This window comes from Oncorhynchus mykiss, chromosome 17 (assembly GCF_013265735.2).
Source record: "Oncorhynchus mykiss isolate Arlee chromosome 17, USDA_OmykA_1.1, whole genome shotgun sequence".
Classification (NCBI taxonomy): domain Eukaryota; kingdom Metazoa; phylum Chordata; class Actinopteri; order Salmoniformes; family Salmonidae; genus Oncorhynchus; species Oncorhynchus mykiss.
Window position 1 is genome coordinate 48790711 of NC_048581.1, and position 22724 is coordinate 48813434.

The 22724-nt window shown below is 45.4% G+C and overlaps 1 protein-coding gene across 1 annotated transcript in view; it reads left to right on the forward strand.

The window, feature by feature from the left end:
- The window catches only part of bsnb (bassoon (presynaptic cytomatrix protein) b), a 119900-nt gene extending 97387 nt beyond the window's left edge, over nt 1-22513 (forward strand). Inside the window, exons 6-13 of the mRNA XM_036950013.1 lie at nt 6989-9095; nt 9516-10495; nt 10635-10749; nt 11287-11451; nt 15454-15509; nt 15632-15768; nt 16555-16778; nt 20162-22513. Coding sequence (XP_036805908.1) covers nt 6989-9095; nt 9516-10495; nt 10635-10749; nt 11287-11451; nt 15454-15494 — 3408 coding nt within the window. The 3' untranslated portion in view covers nt 15495-15509; nt 15632-15768; nt 16555-16778; nt 20162-22513. The remainder of the gene's footprint in view (nt 1-6988; nt 9096-9515; nt 10496-10634; nt 10750-11286; nt 11452-15453; nt 15510-15631; nt 15769-16554; nt 16779-20161) is intronic.
- The last annotated feature ends 211 nt before the right edge of the window (nt 22514-22724 follow it).

Below are 22724 nucleotides of genomic sequence, written 5' to 3' on the forward strand. Positions count from 1 at the left end.
TTCTACTTAATTACATTTACATGATTAGCTCAATCAGGTAATATTAATTACAGAGAAAGGATTTTATAGAATAGCATGTCATATCACTTAATCCGGCATAGCCAAAGACATGACACAGTATTTTGTTTTTTTAATGTATTATTTCTTACATTGTTACCCCAGGAAATCTTAAGTCTTATTACATACAGCCGGGCAGAACTATCTGATATAAGAACAACGTCAACTTACCAACATTATGACCAGGAATACGACTTTCCCGAAGCGGATCTGTTCGTACCACCACCCAGGACAATGGAGCTAATTCCAGTAGGCGATCCACAAGAACGACGCCGCAGAAGGGACAAATGAAGCGGCCAACTGGCCAGGCTCCGTAGACGTGCACATCGCACACCGCTCCCTAGTATACTACTAGCCAATGTCCAGTTTCTTGACAACAAGGTAGCCGAAATTCGAGCAAGGGTTGCCTTCCAGAGAGACATCAGAGATTGTAACATTCTCTGTTTCACGGAAACATGGCTCTCTTGGGATATCTTGTCAGAATCGGTTCAGCCACCGGGCTTCTCCATGCATCGCGCCAACAGAGATGAACACCTCTCTGGGAAAAAGAAGGACGGGGGTGTATGCTTTATGATTAACGACTCATGGTGTAATCATAACAACATACAGGAACTCACGTCCCTCTGCTCACCCAATCTAGAATTCCGGCCATTTTACCTACCAAGAGAATTCTCGTCAGTTATAGTCACATCTGTGTACATTCCCCCTCAAGCAGACACCAAGACAGCCATCAAGGAACTTCACTGGATTGTATGCAAACTGGAAACCATACATCCTAAGGCTGCATTTATTGCAGCTGGGGGATTTTAACAAAGTAACATTGAGAACAAGTATACCTAAACTCTACCAGCATATTGATTGCGCTACGTACATGCGCAATACCTTCGGCCATTGCTACTCTAACTTCCGCGATGCATACAAAGCCCTTCCCCACCCTCCCTTTGGCAAATCCGACCACAACGCCCCTTTGCTCCTTCTGTCTCATAGGCAGAAACTCAAACAGGATGTAACAGTGACGAGAACCATTCAACGCTGGTCCGACCAATTGGAAGCCATGCTTCAAGATTTGTTTTGATCACGCGGACTGGAATATGAACAACATCGACCGATACGCTGACTCGTTGAGTGTGTTTATAATGAAGTGCATTGGAGATGTTGTACCCACTGTAACTATTAAAACCTACCCTAACCAGAAACCGTGGCTGGATGGCGGCATTCGCACAAAAACTGAAAGCGCTATCCACCGCATTCAACCATGGAAAGAGGTCTGGGAATATGTCTGAATATAAACAGTGTAGCTATTCCCTCCGCAAGGCAATCAAACAAGCAAAATGCCAGTACAGGGACAAGGTGGAGTTGCATTTCAACGGCTCAGACATGAGACATATGTGGCAAGGTCTACAGGAAATCACGGACTACAAAAATAAATCCGGCCATGTCACGGACACCGACCTCACGCTTCCAGACAAACTAAACACCTACTTTGCCCTCTTTGCGGATAATACAGTGCCACCGTTGTGGCCCGCTAACAAGGACTGCCCCCATCTCCTTCTCCGTGGCTGATGTGAGTAAAACATTTAAACGTGTTAACCCTCGCAAGGCTGCTGGCCCAGACGGCATCCCTAGCCGCGTCCTCTAAGCATGTGCAGACCAGCTGGTGTAGTGGAAATTTCCTGTATTTACCAAATCATGAGACTAAACCACCACACAAGTCAGAGTTATCATAAAGTCCATCTTGAATTATTATGAGCTCCATCACAACCCTGTGGCTCTCAGATCAATTCAGTGTCTATACATGAATTATCTGAGAGTGCTTACACATTACAACTGAGATCCTTTATAGCAAAGACACACATAGCCAGACAGCATTGGCTATAAATTATCGTTTAGCTTTGTCTCCTAAACTATGTTCTTATCTCGCTCTTGGTACCACTCAGGACCATAAAACAAAACCTCATCAACAGGCATATATCAAATAAACCCCTCCTGGACAAGATCAGAGACACAGTGACTGGCACACAGACATTGTGGAGCCAAGAGATAATTGGTTCCCCCTCAATCATCCCTTCACATGGTTTAAAAGATATGTTTACATATGAAGACAAGCTTGACCTCTCCCCTCTCTGCGGCCCAAGTAACTGACCCCAGGACAGAGAAAGGATAACTGCAAATGGCCACCACTATAGTACAACAAGATACATTCTAAATGAGAAGTAACTCACAAGTATATAATGAAAATAAAACATCTTATCTATGTTACCCAACTATTCTGATTAATCCCCAACACTGGCTGGAGTGTTTACGGACATATTCAATCACTCTCTATCCCAGTCTGTTGTCCCCACATGCTTCAAGATGGCTACCATTGTTCCTGTACCTAAGAAGGTAAAGATAACACTCACTTCTTTCATCATGAAGTGCTTTGAGAGACAAGTCAAGGATCATATCACCTCCACCTTACCGGCCACCCTAGAACCACTTCAGTTTACATACGACCCCAACAGGTCCACAGACGACACAATCGCCATCACACTGCACACTGCCCTATCCCTGGACAAAATTAATACCTATGTAACAATGATGTTAATTGACTACAGCTCAGCATCCAACACCATAGTACCCTCCAAGTTCATCATCAAGCTGGAGGCCCTAGGTCTCAAGCTGGAGGTCCTGGACTTTCTGACAGGCCGCCCCCAGGTGGTGAAGGTAGGAAACAACATCTCCACTTCGCTGACCCTCAACACTGGGGCCCCACAAGGGTGCGTGCTCATCCCCCTCCTGTTCTCCCTGTTCACCCACAACTGCATGGCCATAGATGCCTCCAACTCAATCATCAAGTTTGCAGACGACACAACAGTAGTGGGCTTGATTACCAACAACGACAAGACAGCCTACAGGGAGGAGGTGAGGGCACTCTGAGTGTGGTGTCAGGAAAACAACCTCTCACTCAACATCAATAAAACAAAGGAGATGATCGTGGAGTTCAGGAAACAGCAGAGGGAGCGCCCCCCTATCCACATCGAAGGGACAGCAGTGGAGAAGGTTGAAATTTTTAAGTTCCTCGGCGTACACATCACAGACGAACTGAAATAGTCCACTCACACAGACAGTGTGGTGAAGAAGGCGCAACAGCACCTCTTCAACCTCAGGAGGCTTAAGAAATTTGGCTTGTCACCCAAAATCCTGACAAACTTTTACAGATGCACAATTGAGCGCATCCTGTCGGGCTGTCGGGCTCAATTGCAAGGCTCTCCAGAGGGTGGTGCGGTCGGCATAACGCATCACCGGGGACAAACTACCTGCCCTCCATGACACCTACAGCACCCGATGTCACAGGAAGGCCAAAAAGATCATCAAGGACATCAACCACCCAAGCCACTGCCTGTTCACACCGCTACCACCTAGAAGGTGAGGTCAGTACAGGTGCATTAAACCTGGGACTGAGAGACTGATAAACAGCAATCACTAACTCAGAGAGGCTGCTGTCTACATTTAGACCAAATCACTGGCCACTTTAATAAATGGATTACTAGTCACTTCATACAATGCACTCTAAATAATGCCACTTTAATAATGTTTACATATCTTACATTACTCATATCACATGGATATACTGTATTTTATACCATCTATTGCACCTTGCTTATGCCGTTAAGACATTGCTCATCCATACACTTACATGCACATATTCTCATTCACCTCTTTAGATTTGTGTGTATTAGGTAGTTGTTGGGGAATTGTCAGATTACTTGTTAGATGTTACTTCACTGTCGGAACTAGAAGCACAAGCATTTCGCTACACTCGCATTAACATCTGCTAACCATGTGTATGTGACGAATGCGATTTGATTTTGATTTGATTATTAGTAGCCTACAGTTGATCAGACTGAATAATCGTCTCATTTTCATCCCATACAGCATGTCAGATCTCTAATATTTAGGTGTAGACTAGGCTACTGCAACATTTATGTGATGAGTTTTTGCTTATGTCTCTCCAGAGTGATCATGTGTTATCACTTTTGCTAAATAAATATCAGAGGAAAGTAGTAAGCCTACTTGAGCGGGCGCAAAACAATGCACTGCGTCAACCTCTATTTTTAATCTCACTTTCCAAGCGAAAAAAAAGTATATTTCAATATATTACAACTATACTAATGTATACTTAAATATACAAACAATTTGAATAACATACAATATGTTTTTTTTCTAGTATATCTGAAGGAGGCTGATACTTGGCCACAAGTCAATCTTCCAGCAAGACAATAACCCCAAGCACACATCAAAATCCACAAAGAAATGGTTAATTGACCACAGCTTTTTTGGGGGGCAGAATTGTTTATTTATTTTTCTGTATTGTAATGAACACGATGGGAGACAGAGAGCTGGTTTCAAGCGCAGGGCGCAGCAGGTGTTTTTTTGTGAAGGACCACAGGAGGAGGCAGGTAGCTGGGTCCAGGGGCAGGCAGAAAGTCATACACAGGGGGTCCAAAAAGGCAACAGTACAGGCAGGGAAAAGGCTAATAACGTTGTCCGGGAGATCAGGCAAGAGGTTGATAACAGGAAATCCGATAGGCTAAGTTACAGGCAGGGAATAGGCAAAAGGTGCCATTAGTGAGGCAGGCAAAAACGATTATACACAGGAGGATTAAATTCTGGGAAAATCAGAGCTCCGAATAGAAATGTGTCACAAAACAAACAATACCTCACAATGATGGGGTGCAAAGAACTGAACTAAATAGTGTGTGATAATGACATACAGGTGTGTGAACAGGTGATCAGTATTCAGGTGATTGGGATCTGGAGAGTGAGCTGCGTTCAGGGGATCGATGTGTTTGAGAGTGTGAGCTGGAAAGTGGGCTGGAAAGTGAGCTGCGTTCAGGGGATCTATGTGTTTGAGAGTGTGAGTTGGGAGCAGACTTTACATCTATCCTGCCCTGATTCAGAATATATCATTTTTTATAGCCATGGCACACCTTTTTAAGAGCAGTGCTAGAGGTGTCACTACATACCCGGGTTCATCTTACAAAAGTCCTAACATGGTCCTCAATGACGTCCTGGTAACTAACAGGGAAGTAGACAAAGGTCCCCCAGAGAACGCTCCTTTGGGACCATCATGAAACGTCCCCTTGTGGTCATTGAATGTCCCATGGATAACATCCTATCAGAACCAAATAGGAACATTTTCCCAATGTTCTCTAATGACCACCAAAATATATTATTTATATAACATCATACTGTGACCAAACTGGGACCTGTACTGAACATGCTCTTATGGTCCCCCTTAACGTCATGTTTTAATGTTCCTCTAACATTCTCAGAACGTCAGTGGGATAACGTCTTTTCCCAAAACCCTTAAAGGGACCTAATGGGAACGTTGCCTAATATTCTTAGCACACCCCCTGTTTGCTGGGTAAACTCATGTTTAGACCTAGATGTAACTCTAAGTAGCAACTGGTATGTGTCCTGTCTTCTCTAAAATATAGAGATTATGTAGAAAATTGAGAAACAAACATTCTGAGCCAGAACTGGAGGTATTTTCGTGTGTTGCAAAAATGCATTTGCAAAATAACTTGGGACTAACAGGGTTAAGACACTGTAAATCATAATGACCTGCTATGAAAATACATACATTTATTACTTTGAAGAGAACAAGCATTTGTTCTCAAACAATGTTTTTATTATAACTGTGCTATATACAGTTGAGAGCATAGAGAGTAGACAACACAATACTGAACAGAGTGATACTGAATAGACTAGAGTCTTGTGTGAGAGCACATATGCATCACACAGGGTTTGGCATCAAAGGACGTGACAGAATGTTCTCAGGAGAGCAGCTGTCCATGCCAGGCACCAAGCAAGCTTCCCCTTTACTCCATTATACCATCATCTCTGTTTTTCACTCCATAGTTTTCCCTGATATCATTTTATTTTTTCTACTTTGCCTTTTCTAGCTTTCTCACACACACACACACACACACACACACACACACACACACACACACACACACACACACACACACACACACACCCCACCCCTCTTTTTCTCCATCATGCTATCCCCGCTATATCTGGCAAAGCCCTTAGACATGCCAAGGGGAGACACAATGTGAAGGCATCCTGCTACAGCCCTGCTGTCTTCCGGCATGTTAGCAGCTGGTCAAAGTAAAGTCAGATCCTTCTGCACTCAGTGCAAAGGCTGTCAGAGGAACAGGCACACATAGAAATCATAAGAGGATTTTTTACATAGATTTTCTTGTTTTATTTGTGCTGGCCATTCATCAACATTTGTAAAAATGGCATTCTCACGGATACTTATTCAATTCACCATGGGTCTGCACAACTCCTAAACTGTAAGTAGAAAGAAGGAATCTTGCCATGTTTGAATGTTTTGTCTCTTCTGTGAACAAAAATGTATTATTGCTCTTAGTTTGTTGTTGTTGCCATTTGGTTTTGAGACAAGTAAGGACAAGGTGGATGACTATGTTACGATTGGAATTTTATAAGGCTCTGAAAATAAGAATGTTAATTATTTATGCTGAGAATCGCTCCCAGGTTGTCTATTCTCTCTCACGTGGACATTATTCTTCACGGTCTCTTCCCATTGTAGCACTCATCTTTTACAGAGTTCTGTTTAATAAGAAACTTGCTCTTGGTTATTATTTTTGCTCATTTATTTATGATGGAAGTGTTTTTTAATGGACCCAAACTAATTTGAAACATAATTATACATTTTACCTTAAATTGATGCTAAGCTATTCTATGAAATTGACATTTTCTGAATTAAGCTATAAAAAAAATTACAATGAGTAGAAGAGGGAGACTGGACTGTAATCGTCACATAAGCACTTTAGTGCAATTAGTCTGATTTCCATGCAGGCATTCTGTTCATTGTTATGTGCGTGTCGTCCTAATGGTGCTTCTCTTTCTCTAGCTCCAGATGGCCACCCTGCAGCAGCAGCAGAACTCTCTGATGAGAAAGGTGAAGAGGACCCTGCCTAGCCCTCCTCCAGAAGAAAGCCCTCTCCCCATCGTCACCCCAGCCATGTCCCACATGTACAGCAGCCCCCCGGTGATGCAGCCCCAGAGGGTGCTGCCAAGGCCTGCCCAGGGAGTCACTAAGGCTGGCCTGCTGAGCGAGCTGAAGGCCGTGGAGCAGGAGTCTACCAAGCTCCGCAAGCAGCAGCAGGAGTTGGAGGAGGAGGAGAAGGAGATTGACGCCAAGCTGCGGTACCTGGAACTGGGCATCCATCAGCGCAAGGAGACCCTGGTGAAGGAGAGGGAGAGGAGGGAGCTGGCCTACATGCGCTGCATGGGCGACGCCCGTGACTACATGTCGGACACCGAGCTTAACAACCTGAGGATGGTTGCGGCCACGGGGACATTCGATGGTAACGGTCTGCTGACGAGGCCTAGTACGGCGCCTCTGAGCCAGTTCACCAACGACCTCGGCCCGGCCTCCCAGTACCCGCCCACCTCCTCCTACATGGCCTATCAGTACGCACAGAGCCAGCCCACGCCCACACAGCAGCCAACCGCTGCTTACCAACAGATCGGTTTCCAGCCCCCTCAGTACCCAACAGCTGGCCAGCCCCAGCCAGGCACCTTCCAGCCACACCCACCCCAAGGCCCAGGTTACCAGACCCAGCCAGGCTACCCAGCCCACGGGGGCTATGGCCAGCCATCCTACCATACAGACCTGGGCATGCAGCAGCATAGCCACCAGGGTTTCCAGCCTCCCAACCCCTCTATCCCAGGCCAACACCTTCCCTACCCAGGCCAGAGCCCCTATCCCGGCCAGGGGATGTCCTATCAGCCCCAGGCTGAGATCCTTACTGTCCACCAGAGGCCTCGTCAGACCTCCCTAGCCGACCTGGAACAGAAGCTGCCCACCAACTACGAGGTGATCAGTAACCCTGCCGTCTCAGTGGCCACATCAGCTCCAGACACCTGCTTTGGCTCAGTCTATGCCTCTAACACCATGCCCAACGCCTACGGGCAGTACCGCCCCCCGGAACCTGTGCTGACCCACGGTGTAGACAGCCCCACATCAGCCTATGCTGCAGACGGCCTCTACACCTCCAACCTGGAGCAAAATATCCCCAGGAACTACGTCATGATTGACGACATCAGCGAGCTGACCAAAGAGAACACGGGCCCTGCTGTTGATGCTCTTGGCCATCCAATAGGAGGACGCTACGGTGAGAACGGCCCTGTGCGCCAGACTGGCTACGGCAATGAGCCTGTGGACCCGTACATGCCTGCAGGCACCACGGGCTACCACCAGCAGGGCGCTGTGGACCCCCGGACCAGCACTACTGGGGGATCTTCTTATTACTATGACGACTATAATAAACACCCCAGCACAACACGTCCAGGGGGCCCAGGGCACCAAAAACACCCATCCAAGAACCTGGCCCCTGCTGTGGTCTCCTCCGGTAAGCGCAGCAAGCACAGGAAGCAAGGCATGGAGCAGAAGATCTCAAAGTTCTCCCCCATCGAGGAGGCGCGGGACGTGGAGTCTGACCTGGCCTCTTACACCATGACCACCTCTACCGGCGGCAGCTGCACCGTGGTGTCCCGGTCCGGGGTGAAGAAGAGCGGCTACGACCAGCAGAAGTACTATGGCGGCCAGCCGGGAAGCCGGGAAGCCCTGGAAGAGGAGGACCGGATGTACGGCTCGGGGAGATCCCGGTCTACAGGCTACGGCATGGACAAGATCTCCTCCAGGGACTCCTCAGGCTACAGAAGCAAGTCCTACGAGAGGGACGCCTTGGAGCGGTCTCAGAGAGGCAACCGCGGTGGACGGAACTCAGAGGAGGAGAGCCCCCTCAGCCCCGTGGGGAAGCCTGTGGGGATCGGACGAGGCGGCACTGGGGTACCAGGGGATCCCCATGACGTGAGGAACCAGTATGGCTCCAGCCACTCCCTGCCGGACGTTCAGGATCACCACATGAAGGACCTGCCCAGGAGCCACGTATACAAACCAGATGACTCATACCTTGTAGACGACATGCACGCAGCTGTGTCGGACAGCGAAGGTAACTGGTGCTGAATGCCACTAACTGCCTGACCTCCTCTGTCTCTCTGTCTGCTGGAAAGAGTCTGTATGCCAAGTGTGGTCTTCAGAGCAGCACGACGGCTCCTTCTATTATGTGACTGTTTGAAAAGACGTGCATGTTGTGCCCAATGCATAAACCGCATATGCCTATGTTTCGTATATTTTTTTCTGTTTTTGCATGCTGAAAACATTTCCATTTTTTGAGTTTTGTGATTTTACATGTTTTTGCTGCTTTTTGTTTGACTCTGAAAGACTTTGCATGTTTTTGAGACTTTGGGCCCGTCTTTTTGCCTGTCTTCCGCATGGCTTCAGTTCAGTCTGCATGTCTCTCTTCTTCTCCTCTCTTCACATCACAAAACAAAAGGAAACTGACTGATGATAATCTTTGTTGTCCAAAAAGCCTATCATCTGGGTCAGGAGGAGACGGACTGGTTTGAGAAGCCAAGGGAGGCTCGCGCCAACCGCTCCAGACACCACGGGAGTGCAGGCCACATCTCCACAGGTAGACAACAGACTGGCGCCAACGTGAAGCACACCTACCATGACTACGACGAGCCCCCCGAGGAGCAGGACCTGTGGCCTCAGGATGAGTACAACAACCAACCTCGCCACCCCTCGTCCACCTCATCATCCCGTGACCACCGTGGTTACCATGGCAGTAGCGGTGGAAGTTCGGGGAGGCACTCATCTTCCCGCCACTCTGGCGAGGAGCCCCGGTCGTCCAGCCGCTCCTCCAGAACACACCCCAAAGACCCATCCGCCCGCTCTGAGGGCCGTGGATCCTCCTCCACCCAGAAGAGGGGAGGCTCGGAACCCCGTTCCTCCCGGGAGGGCTACCGGGACCGGGACTCTGGGGACTACTCCTCCCGTGATCCGGCCTCTGGACACCACCGCGAGGGCACCGGGGGCAGGGGTCAGAGGCCGCCGGGCTCGTCATCCAGGAGACAGGAGGGGGTGCCCTCTGCAGGGGCCAAGCAGGGCCAGGGGCAGCAACCCCAGGGTGGTCCAGGGGGGCCCCAGCAGCAGGGGCAGCGTTCCAGTGGGCAATCCCAGTCAGGCAGACAGCCTGGGTCCCAGGGGCCAGACGGGGGACAGCCAGCCCAGCAGCCTGGCCAGCAGCAGCAACGCACCCAGCAGCAGCAGCAGCAGCCCCTGCAGCAGAGCCAGCTTCCTCAGACCACTGCTGGTGGGCCTCAGGCCAATCCAGGGACCGCAGGGCCAGGTCCCATGGCAGGACCAGGGACCGGACCAGGGACAGGACCAGGTACAGGACCAGGGGCAGGACCAGGAGTGGCACAGCACCAGGATAAACCTGTCCAGACTCCGGCACAAGGCCGGCAGCCAGCTGGACCCACCACAGGCCAGTCACCAACCACAGTCGTAAGTACATCTTAGATGGGGTTGGTATTTCAAGATCCATTGAATGTCATGTGAAAATGTATGCCATCTTACTTTCTACCTCTTGGTGAACAGCTAGACAGTAATGATTTTGTTCCCCTCTCTTTCTGTTCTGTGACAGGCGACCCCTGCTACACCTGCAGCAGCCATTGGGGGGGTGAAACCTGCAGCAGCGATTGGAGGGGCAGCAGCAGCACAGCCTCCCAAGACAGTCACACCCCCCCTCACAGGCATTGGTGAGACTGACATCTCCCCTATAGTCACATTACATCATTCCCAAACACAGAATGACATACTACCCAAACACAGAAGGACATACTACCCAAACAAAGAAGGACATACTACCCAAGCACAGAATGACATACTACCCAAACACAGAATGACATACTAGCCAAACACAGAATGACATACTAGCCAAACACAGAATGACATACTACCCAAACACAGAATGACATACTACCCAAACACAGAATGACAAGCCCCCGACATACTTGGGGTCCTGAGTGGCGCAGCGGTCTAAGGCACTGCATCTATGTGCTAGAGGCGTCACTACAGTCCCTGGTTCGATCCCAGGCTGTACCACAACCGGCCGTGATCAGGAGTCCCATAGGGCGGCGCACAATTGGCACAGCGTCGTCCGGGTTAGGGGTGGGTTTGACCGGGGAAGGCCGTCATTGTAAAATCTGAATTTGTTCTTAACTGACTTGTCTAGTTAAATAAAAATGTAATAAATAAAAATACCATCTGACAGTGCTATTCTTGTTCCTCTGCAGGCTCTAAAGCAGCCCCTCCTGGAGGGATAGGGAGCAGGCCTGGAGGGATAGGTGGGATCGGCAGTGCAGCGGCAGGCCAGCCTCCAGCGGACGGGGGAAACGTTCTCACCAATATCCTGGGAGGGGCGGGAGGGGCTGCCGAGCAGGCAGGGAAACTGGGTGATGGTAAGGCCCTGAGTGCCTGAATACTGGAAAACTGACACAAAAACACTGGGTGCATCTCAAATGGCACCGTATTCCCATACAGTGCACTCCATTTAGCCAGAGGCCTATGGGCGCTGGTCAAAAGTAGTGCACTATAGAGGGTACAATTTGGGACACAACAAGAGTCTGATGTGGAAGGAATTACAGTTGAACAAATTCTGTATGGTGTGTGTGTTCAGTGGTGGAAAAAGTATACAAAATTATCATACTTGAGTAAAAGTAAAGGAAATTATTCAAGTATAAGTGAAGGTCACCCAGTATAATACTACTTGGGTAAAAGTATTTGGTTTTAAATATACACTACCGGTCAAAAGTTTTAGAACACCTTTTTCTTTATTTTTACTATTTTCTTGAATAATAGTGAAGATATCAAAACTATTAAATAACACATATGGAATCATTTAGTAACCAAAAACGTGTTGAACAAATCAAAAATATATGTAATATTTCAGATTCCACCCTTTGCCTTGATGACAGCTTTGTACACTCTTGGCATTCTCTCAACCAGCTTCACCTGGAATACTTTTCCGACAGTCTTGAAGGAGTTCCCACATATGCGTAGCGCTTGTTGGCTGCTTTTCCATCAATCTTCGGTCCGACTCATCCCAAACCATTTCAATTTGGTTGAGGTCGGGGGGTTTTGGAGGGAAGGTCATTTGATGCAGAACCATCACAGCCTGGAGCTGTGTTGGGTCATTGTCCTGTTGAAAAATAAATGATAGTCCCTCTAAGTCCAAACCAGATGGCATGGCGTATCACTGCAGAATGCTGTGGTAGCCATGCTGGTTAAGTGTGCCTTGAATTCTAAATAAATCACAGACAGTGTCACCAGCAAAGCACCCCCACACCATAACACCTCCTCCTCCATGCTTTACGGTGGGAAATACACATGCGGAGATCATCCGTTCACTCACACCACGTCTCACAAAGACACAGTGGTTGGAACCAAAACAGACCAGAGGACACATTGGCACCGGTCTAATGTCCATTCCTCGTGTTTCTTGGCCCAAGCAAGTCTCTTCTTATTATTGGTGTCCTTTAGTAGTGGTTTCTTTGCAGCAATTTAACCATGAAGGCCTGATTCACAAAGTCTCTTCTGAACAGTTGATGTTGAGATGTGTCTGTTACTTGAACTCTGTGAAGCATTTATTTGGGCTGCAATTTCTGAGGCTAGTAACTCTAATGAACTTATCCTCATGAGAGCCAGTTCATCATAGCGTTTGATAGTTTTTCAAAGTTCATGATATTTTCCGCATTGACTAACTTTCATGTCTTAAAGTAGTGATGGATTGTTGTTTCTCTTTGCTTATTTAAGCTGTTCTTACCATAATATGGACTTGGTATTTTACCAAATAGGGCTATCTTCTGTATACCCCCCCCCCCCACACACACACACACACACACCTTGTCACAACACAACTGATTGACTCAAACACATTAAGAAGGAAAGAAATTCCACAAATGAACTTTTAAGAAGGCTGTTAATTAAATCTCTTCATTGAAATGCATTCCAGGTGACTGCCTTGTGAAGCTGGTTGAGAGAATGCCAAGAATGTGCAAAGCTGTCATGGCAATGGGTGGCTATTTGAAGAATCTCAAATAGAAAATATACAGTGGCAAGAAAAAGTATGTGAACCCTTCGGAAATACCTGGATTTCTTCATATATAAATTGGTCATGACATTTGATCTGATATTCATCTAGGCCACAACAATAGACAAACACAGTCTGCTTAAACTAATAATACACAAACAATTACATGTTTTCATTTCTTTATTGAACACACCGTGTAAACATTCACAGTGCAGGGTGGAAAAAGTATGTGAATATTTAATGACTGGTTGACCCTCTTTTGGCAGCAATAACTTCAACCAAACGTTTTCTGTAGTTGATGACCTGCACAACAGTCAGGATGAATTTTGGACCATTCCTCTTTACAAAACTGTTTCAGTTCAGTAATATTCATGGGATGTCTGGACTCTGACTGGGCCACTCCAGAAGGCGTATTTTCTTCTGTTGATGCCATTCTGTTGTCGATTTACTTCTGTGTTTTGGGTCGTGGTCCTGTTGCATCACCCAACTTCATTTGAGCTTCAGTTGGCGGACAGATAGCCTAACATTCTCCTGCAGAATGTCTTGATAAACTTGGGAATTCATTTTTCTGTCGATGATAGCAATCTGTCCAGGCCCTGAGGCAGCAAAGCAGCCCCAAACCATGATGCTCCCTCCACCATACTTTACAGTTGGTTTGAGGTTTTGATGTTGGTGTGCTGTGCTGTGCTGTGCTGTGCCTGTTTTTCTCCACACATGGTGCTGTGTCTTCCTTCCAAACAACTCAACTGTAGTTTCATCTGTCCACAGAATATTTTGCCAGTAGCGCTGTGGAACATCCAGGTGCACTTTTGCAAACTTCAGACGTGCAGCAATGTTTTTATTGGACAGCAGTGGCTTCTTCCGTGGTGTCCTCCCATGAACACCATTCTTGTTTAGTGTTTTATATATCGTAGACTCATTACCAGAGATTTCTGTCAATCTTTAGCTGACACTCTAGGATTCTTCTTAACCTCATTGAGCATTCTGCGCTGTGCTCTTGCAGTCATCTTTGCAGGACAGCCACTCCTAGGGAGAGTAGCAACAGTGCTGAACTTTCTCCATTTATAGACAATTTGTGTTACTGTGGACTGATGAACATCAAGGCTTTTAGAGATAATTTTGTAACCCTTTCCAGCTTTTTGCAAGTCAACAGTTCTTAGATCTGAGATCTCTTTTGTTCGAGGCATGGTTCACATCAGGCAATGCTTCTTGTGAATAGCAAACAAACATTTTGTGAGTGTTTTTTATAGGGCGAGACAGCTCTAACCAACATCTCCAATCGTGTCTCATTGATTGGACTCCAGGTTAGCTGACTCCGGACTCCAATTAGCTTTTGGAGAAATCATTGACCTAGGGGGTTCACATACTGTTTTCCAACCAACACTGTGAATCTTTAAATTCTGTATTCAATGTAGACAATAAAAATACAATAATTTGTGTGTTATTAGTTTAAGCACACCATGTTTGTGTATTGTTGTGACTTAAATGACGATCAGATCAAATTTGATGACCAATTTATGCAGAAATGCAGGTAATTCCAAAGGGTCCACATACTCTTTCTTGCCGCTGTATTTTGATTTGTTTAACACTTTTTTGGTTACTACATGATTCCATATGTGTTATTTCCTAGTTTTGATGTCTTCACTATTATTCTACAATGTAGAAAATAGTACAAATAAAGAAAAACCATTCAATAAGTAGGTGTTTAAAATACGTTGACCGGTAGTGTACTTAAGTATCAAAAGTAAATGTTATTGCTAAAATATACTTACTATCAAAAGTAAAAGTTTAAATTATTTAAAATTCCTTATATCAAGCAAATCAGACGGCACCATTTTCTTGTTGATTTATTTACGTATAGCCGGGGGCACACTCCAACAATCAGACATCATTTACAAACGAAGCATGTGTGTTTAGTGAGTCCGCCAGATCAGATGCAGTAGGGATGACTAGGGATGTTCTTTTGATAAGTGTGTGAATTGGAGCATTTTCCTGTCCTGATAAGCATTCAAAATGTAACAAGTACATTTCGGTGTCAGGGAAAATGTATGGAGTAATAAGTACATTATGTCCTATAGGAATGTATTGAAGTAAAAGTAAAAGTTGTCAAAATATAAATAGTGAACAAAAACTACTTAAGTAGTACTTTGAAGTATTTTTGCTTAAGTACTTTACGCCGCTGTGTGTGTGTCCTTAGTCGGTGATGTTCTTTCTTAGTGATTGAATATAATACAAACATTGATAAGATGTACTGTACACACCTACTACAGAATATTCTGTGAAATGTACTAATGTGCTATCTTACTGTCTTAAACATTATTCTTTCATTATTTTCATCCCCCCCCCTTCCCCATCTATCTCTTTTACACAGCTATTTCTGGCCTCGGCAAGAAGTTCACTTCGTTTTGGTGAACGGAAGAGAGGAGGGTAAATGCGGTGGATTTGTTTGTGATTTTCTTCGACGTAAAGCTTACTTAGTTGACACTTGCAGTTTGCTAGTGTGTTGCGGAAGTCCCAGGGGTGAGAGACAGCTTGTGTTTGTCTTGCAGGGTATGAGGACTTGAGATGGAGAGGGATTGGAGGCTTGGTACTGGAAAAACCTATGAAACTGTTTACGCCATTTTATACATTTCACTATCACAAGGAAACGGAGGAGGAGGGAAGAGGAGGGTACCTGAGCGCATCAGTGAGTATCTCATTACCTCTCCCTTCCCTTGCGAGATGAATACATTTCTTAACACATTGGGGCTGTGGGCCTTGTCTTAGGAGAAAAATGGTGAAATGAGAGATTTTTTTATAGGATAGTGAATCATCATTCCGTGGGCCCCAGTTTGTGTGTGTGTATGTGTGCACATGTCTGTCTGTGTGTGTGTGTGTGTGCATGGAAGGACAGCATGATCCCCCTTGTCCTCTGCTTATTTCCAAGGTGTATATGAGTGTTTATTAAATATTTAAATATATTGAAATAGCTTTCATCTTTTTAGAAGTTAAATACTCACCCCTCAAAGTAGTAATACTATCAACAATGTTTAAGGTTAGGTTTAATGCAGTACGGGATACAGATCTGCAACCCCAATGGCACCCTGTTCCCTATATAGTGCACCACGTCTGCTCAGGGCCCATAGATATCTGGTCAAAAGTGCTCTAGGTAGGGAATAAGGTGCCATTTGGGATGCAGACAGTATCTTCAAGATGTGGCAGCAGTCCCACACTGTGATGGATAAAGTGTTGTATCAGCTGGATATTTGCATAGATTAACATAGATCCATGTCTGCATAATGCATAATGTAGTAGCATGAGTGAACTGATGACTCATTAAGTACTGTAATTGTATATTCTGTCTGACCAGCTGGGTGCATTTTTCTCTTTTTTTTTCCTTCTAATTTTCCCCTCTTTCTCTCATTTTCTTTCTTTCTCTCGCTCTCTTTCTCCCACTTGCAATTTTCTCTCAACCCACGTTACCACCAATCAGGGCTGGAATCAAAGGATGCCTGGTCAGCACTGAACTCCCCAGACCTGAGCACACAACATGATCAGAATTAGAATGGGTGGATGCTTTGTCAGCACTGGCTGGGATCTCCAGACATGAGCAGAGGATGGAGGAGAGGACGAAGTGGATGGATATCAAGTCAGAGCGGGGGTCCCAAGCATGAGCAAACTATTCAAGATAAACTTCTGCTGCTGCCTCTGCTGGCTGTAAGTGAAAATCAGATGTACATTAATCCAGTGTGTGTGTGTCTCTGTGTGTGTGTGTGTCTCTGTGTGTGTGTGTCTCTGTGTCTGTGTGTGTCTCTGTGTGCTCTTGTTTATTGTGCATTTTCAGTTAATTGGTTCTCTGCTGTGTCAAGTCAGGTAAACAGAATGACTGTGTCCATGTTCTCACTCTGCTGGAGAGGTCAGAGGTTAGAGCCCAGGATAGGTCCAGGAGGTTTACCCGTTCACTTGTCCACACAGAGCACTATAATTAGCCAATGGATGAGCAGACTAACCATGGCTTTATACTGTCCTTCCATGCACACACACGCACGGACACACAGACATGCGCGCGCACACACACACGCACACACGATCGCACACGCGCACACAGAAACTGTGAAGCCCACAGAATGATGATTTACTATCCTATAAACAATCCCTCATTACATGGTAGAATGGACTAACACTATAGAATTGTTTTGCAAACGAAATACATTTCAATGCATTTCTATTGGGCCCCTGTTCAAAACACATGAAGACTAATTGGGTCCCTGCTTTCTCTTTCTGGCCACTGCTATCTCTACAAGAACTAGTTATTATGGCATCTGGGTTGGGTTGACCGTGATATCATAGGGCGTGACACCAGGTGCCTCTCTGTGTGTGTGGGGCAGGGGGTGAGGGATCCTGTGATCCAGTGCAGGGATCTAGAGATAAACCCAGCTCAGTGCCTCTTTGAGCAGCAGGCAAGCCTTCTCAGCCCCGGGGATTACTGACAATCCCAGCAGGGCTCTGATTGGCTGCAACCGCCCGGGGAGGGAGGGGCTTGGGACATAGTGGGTGGCCCGGGTGGGCGGAGTTTGCACATTTTAGACCATGTCCACCCACCCGGGGCACCGGGCCGAGCAAAACAAAACCGGCCCAGTGACGCGTAGGGGGGAGTAGTGAAACTGGAAGCACTCAGCGTGACTGTCTTGGGCCAGTTGTGAGGTCTTAGATAGGGAGTGTGGTCTGTTTTAGTGAGGTGTCAACTCGTGGTGGGTGTGTCCTACTACTGCACAGCCGCGTTAGAAGTGTAGCGCAACTAGTCGATGAGGGGAAAGGTCACGAGCAAAACTCAGTACATTCGGATGAACCTTTCTAATCAGTCATATTGCAGAGCTTGTATTTATTGCCCTATTTTAGAGCTCGGAGCTTTAAAAAAATAAATAATAATGACTTTGTTCAACAACAAAAAGTATTGTTATAAGAGAGTTTTACAATAATTCCCTGGTATTAGGGTGTGGGATTGGTTCCCATGGTAAATAGAGTCTGGCACTGGAATGTTAGCCACTGGATGACCCTCCATGCTGCATGAGCTCTGGCTCAGGGATTTAAGGGAATACTGTGAATAAAGACAGTGGTTCTCTCTTTCTCTTGTTCTCTCTCTCTGTCCCTGTTTCTTTCTCTTGTTTTCTCTCTGTCCCTGTTTCTTTCTATTGTTCTCTCTCTGTCCCTGTTTCTTTCTCTTGTTCTCTCTCTGTCCCTGTTTCTTTCTCTTGTTCTCTCTCTGTCCCTGTTTCTTTCTCTCGTTCTCTCTCTGTCCCTGTTTCTTTCTCTCATTCTCTCTGTCTGTCCCTGTTTCTTTCTCTCGTTCTCTCTCTCTCTCTGTCCCTGTTTCTTTCTCTCGTTCTCGTTCTCTCTCTGTCCCTGTTTCTTTCTCTCGTTCTCTCTCTGTCCCTGTTTCTTTCTCTCGTTCTCTCTCTGTCCCTGTTTCTTTCTCTCGTTCTCTCGCTCTGTCCCTGTTTCTTTCTCTCGTTCTCTCTCTGTCCCTGTTTCTTTCTCTTGTTTTCTCTCTGTCCCTGTTTCTTTCTATTGTTCTCTCTCTGTCCCTGTTTCTTTCTCTTGTTCTCTCTCTCTGTCCCTGTTTCTTTCTCTTGTTTTCTCTCTGTCCCTGTTTCTTTCTATTGTTCTCTCTCTGTCCCTGTTTCTTTCTCTCGTTCTCTCTCTCTGTCCCTGTTTCTTTCTCTCATTCTCTCTCTCTGTCCCTGTTTCTTTCTCTCATTCCGTCTCTGTCCCTGTTTCTTTCTCTCATTCTCTCTCTGTCCCTGTTTCTTTCTCTCGTTCTCTCTCTGTCTGTCCCTGTTTCTTTCTCGAATTTTGTCTCTGTCCCTGTTTCTTTTTCTCATTCTGTCTCTGTCCCTGTTTCTTTCTCTCGTTCTCTCTCTCTGTCTGTTCCTGTTTCTTTCTCTCGTTCTCTCTCTGTCCCTGTTTCTTTCTCTCTTGATCTCTCTCTCTCTCTCTCTCTCTCTTGCTCTCTCTCTCTTTCCCTCTCATTGTGTCTGTTTTCTCTCTCTCAATTCAATTAACATGTTCAATTCAAAGGGCTTAATTGGCATGGGAAACACACTGTATGTTTACATCTCTCTCTCGCTCTCTCTCTTTCTCGCTCTAAAGGACACTGAGCTGAACCATGTGTGAGGAATGAGAATGGAATTGTGTGTGTATACGTGGGCCCTTTTGTCTGCCTGTAGGGAAGGCGTGTGCGCACACACATAGTTATCCCTCCAGCGGTACAGTATTACAGTCCTACAGCTCTCCTCTGCCCCCTTGAGGTGAAATCAAGTCCTGAAATATTTCAAATCAAATCACAGTCTATTTGTCGCATGCACAGATCAGCAGATCTTAAAGCAGGTGTAGCAAAACCCTTACGTTTCTAGCTCCAGCAATGCAGTGTCTAACAGTGCAATGCTGATACACAAATACACAACAAAAAAAACAGAAATGAAGAAATATCAGAATGAGCAATGTCAGAGTCCTGAATATAAATACGTGGTGGTGTATAGGCAGTCTGGACAATGTGTAAGTAGGAAAATGTACTGGCTGTCCAGCAGTAGTTATATAGGATGAGCTACAGTATGTCTAGAATACAGTACGTACATATAAAGTGACGAATCAATTAATTAGCTTCATTTCTCAGAGATCAAATAAAATGTCAGCAAAATAATGTCACAGGAACTCTATGGGACAGTAATGAACACATGTAATGAACACTCCGTGTACTGTCAATTGTAATGCCCTGTGTTTTGCCTGTGTTTGTCATATGATTCAAATGCCTGTGACATATTGGATCCTAATGCAACACATACCGTATAGATTCGGTGCATATTGTTCTCGTAACGTTGCAACCTTTTGGTACGTTTGCCAGAAATCCCTGGTTTTCCAGAAATCCCATTTGGAAGATTCCTGGAATCAGGAGGACATAAACTGAAAATCTGGGAATCTTCCAACCGGGAAGATGGACAATCTGGGAGTTTTGGGAAAGTTACCGGAATTTTGGAACCTTTAGTTCTCAGTAGAAATGATCTCCAGGTGAGGGACACTGATCTTTGACCTTGTGTTTTCAGATACACCAACAGAATGCCAGGGAGAGCCTGCCTCACAGCTCCCGTAAGAGAGTGAATAAGACAGATTGAATCCTCACCTCCCTGTCGGTTGTCTGCTTACTGAGAGATATAACTCCGGATCCAGGTACAGGACAGGGAGCTGTCACACACCTTAGGCTTGGCTTCAGCATCTCTCAGCTCAGGGGGACAGCAACGGAGGACGCTGTTTTTTCACCTGAATGTCTTGTATCACTCGCTGAGGTTCTCCTGTTGGAAAACCAGGCCAGATGGGAGCGATTGTAGTTGAGGGAAGCTTCATAGTGCCCTCTACAGGGCATTGAGGGGAAGTCACTCTGTCTGAGGAGTCCACATCTGACCACAATCTACTCGGGGCAAGTCCCAAATGACACCCTATTCCCTATTTAGTGCACTACTTTCGACCAGGGTCCTTTGGGCTCTGGTCAAAAGTAGTGTATTATATTGGAAATATATAGGAAATAGGGTCCCTTTTGGGATGCAGAGTCTGTCTGAGGAGTCCACATCTGACCAGAATCCTTCACGACCCCACGCTTTTGTGCCCAAAGGGCCTTTTTTTTACAGCATCACCATTATAACGCAATGGAGGAGGTGGACAGAGGTAGACAGCTCATAGGTTTTACTAGTACCAAAGAGACTTCTTCGCTAACTATGACACTCAAACTACTACTACCGGAGGAGGCAAGACGTTACTACGGCGACAGACAAAACAAACAAACAATTCCCTGTTATTAAACCCTTGAATGCTTGGTTTCTATGATCTCTACATTCCAGTATAGGGAACGATGACCCTTTCTTTGAATGTGTTTTCATTTCTCGTCCACCTGTTGTGATGATATGATGTCTCCAGAATGCAACATGTACATGTGGACATGGGAATGCACGCACAATAATAATAATCGAACAGAAACCCATATCTTCTCAATACTTTTCCCACCACCATGTCCAGAAGAGGGGCCACTAGACATTACTAGACGAGTAGGATCACGAGAGGTGGAGGAGCTACCAGTGGTGCCCCACCAATGAGAGTGTGAGATCTACACAGAAGAGAGAACCAAACGGAGCGCAAGTAAGCGTGGCCACGGCTGTTTTTTGTTTGTTTGTTAGCCATCACAAAGCCATCAGTTGTCAATCCCAGAGCACTTTGGGACTTTGTTGTTGTTTCGTTTCTTTTTATGATCTATTTGTTGATTTATTTTCATCTTGTTTAGTTTCTTATCATTTCTGCCTGGTATTTTTTGGGAAAAGAAGAGCCTTATTCAGTCCATATTTTTTACTTGTATAACTCATATGTTTTGAAATGTCCATCATACCTTTCTTAATTATTTTTTTTTGCACAAATGTATACTACTGTATGTATATACATCTAGCTAGAACACTGATAATGTACATGATTCATTTGTGTATTTATTCATTTATATTTATGTGACTTCTGTATTTTTTTGTTTCATGTTTTTCTTTGGTAAATCTATTTATATTTGAATGGTCTATGGTTTTCTTATGAATTATCTCGTGTTTGAATAATTTGCTGGTTGATTTTTAAAAGCAATAGCATGCAGAAAACGTTGTACAGCACAATGGTGTTAATGTTGTTTAAATTCGTGCTTGGGGATATCTGAGACATGTTGAATAACATCAGTAAATGTGTCTGAGAGAGTTGCATAACCACACATACACACCTAAATCTCGGCATTTACGCTAACCCACGCACACACACACACACACACACACACACACACACACACACACACACACACACACACACACACACACACACACACACACACACACAGGATTGGTTGGAAGCAATCATCATTTCAAATGTTCTATGCAATGATTCATTTTGAAACTGGAAAAGACTCCAAAAAAGTTTAATATCATGATGACCAATGTTACTCACACGACTCCCAACATCATTGTGAACTGAAAAACGTCAGAAAACGGTTATGAACATGTTTGTACTTGTATGTATGGATCTTAATATTGAACTATTGAATCTAGACTTGTTTTTATTTTTGTGGCATGTTTAATAGTACCCCATCACTCCCCATACGGGGGACTTGTTGCCAAAGGGTTAACTGTATAGACTGTCAGTCATGAATGTCCAACATCTTGTTGCTAGAAGCATGGGTTTGCTTGGCTTCGTCCGGCTGTTTGTATGACCTCATTAAGTCTTGGTGTGTGTGTGGCTTGACCAGGTTTCCACTGTGCCGTGGCGTGTTCGGCTTACAGTGACTGTCCAATCCGTGCTGCTATACAAACCTGTGATGCAGTTGGTCAAGAAATTCTCCATGTAAAATGTAATTGTGCGTATTACGGTCGGTGTATAATCTGAAGGGTGGGTGGGCGGGGCGGGGGGGTTAGTTTCTGGTATCTGATTGGTTGATCAGACCATCCAACAAATATAACTGTTTCGTATGCCTCACTGCATATCGGGATGGCTTCATGTGGTAATATATGATGTGGGAAACAACATTAAAGTGCTTTGAAGCCACTAAAAGGTACATTTAAAGAACAACAAATCAAGGTATTATTTGTAGTTGGAGGA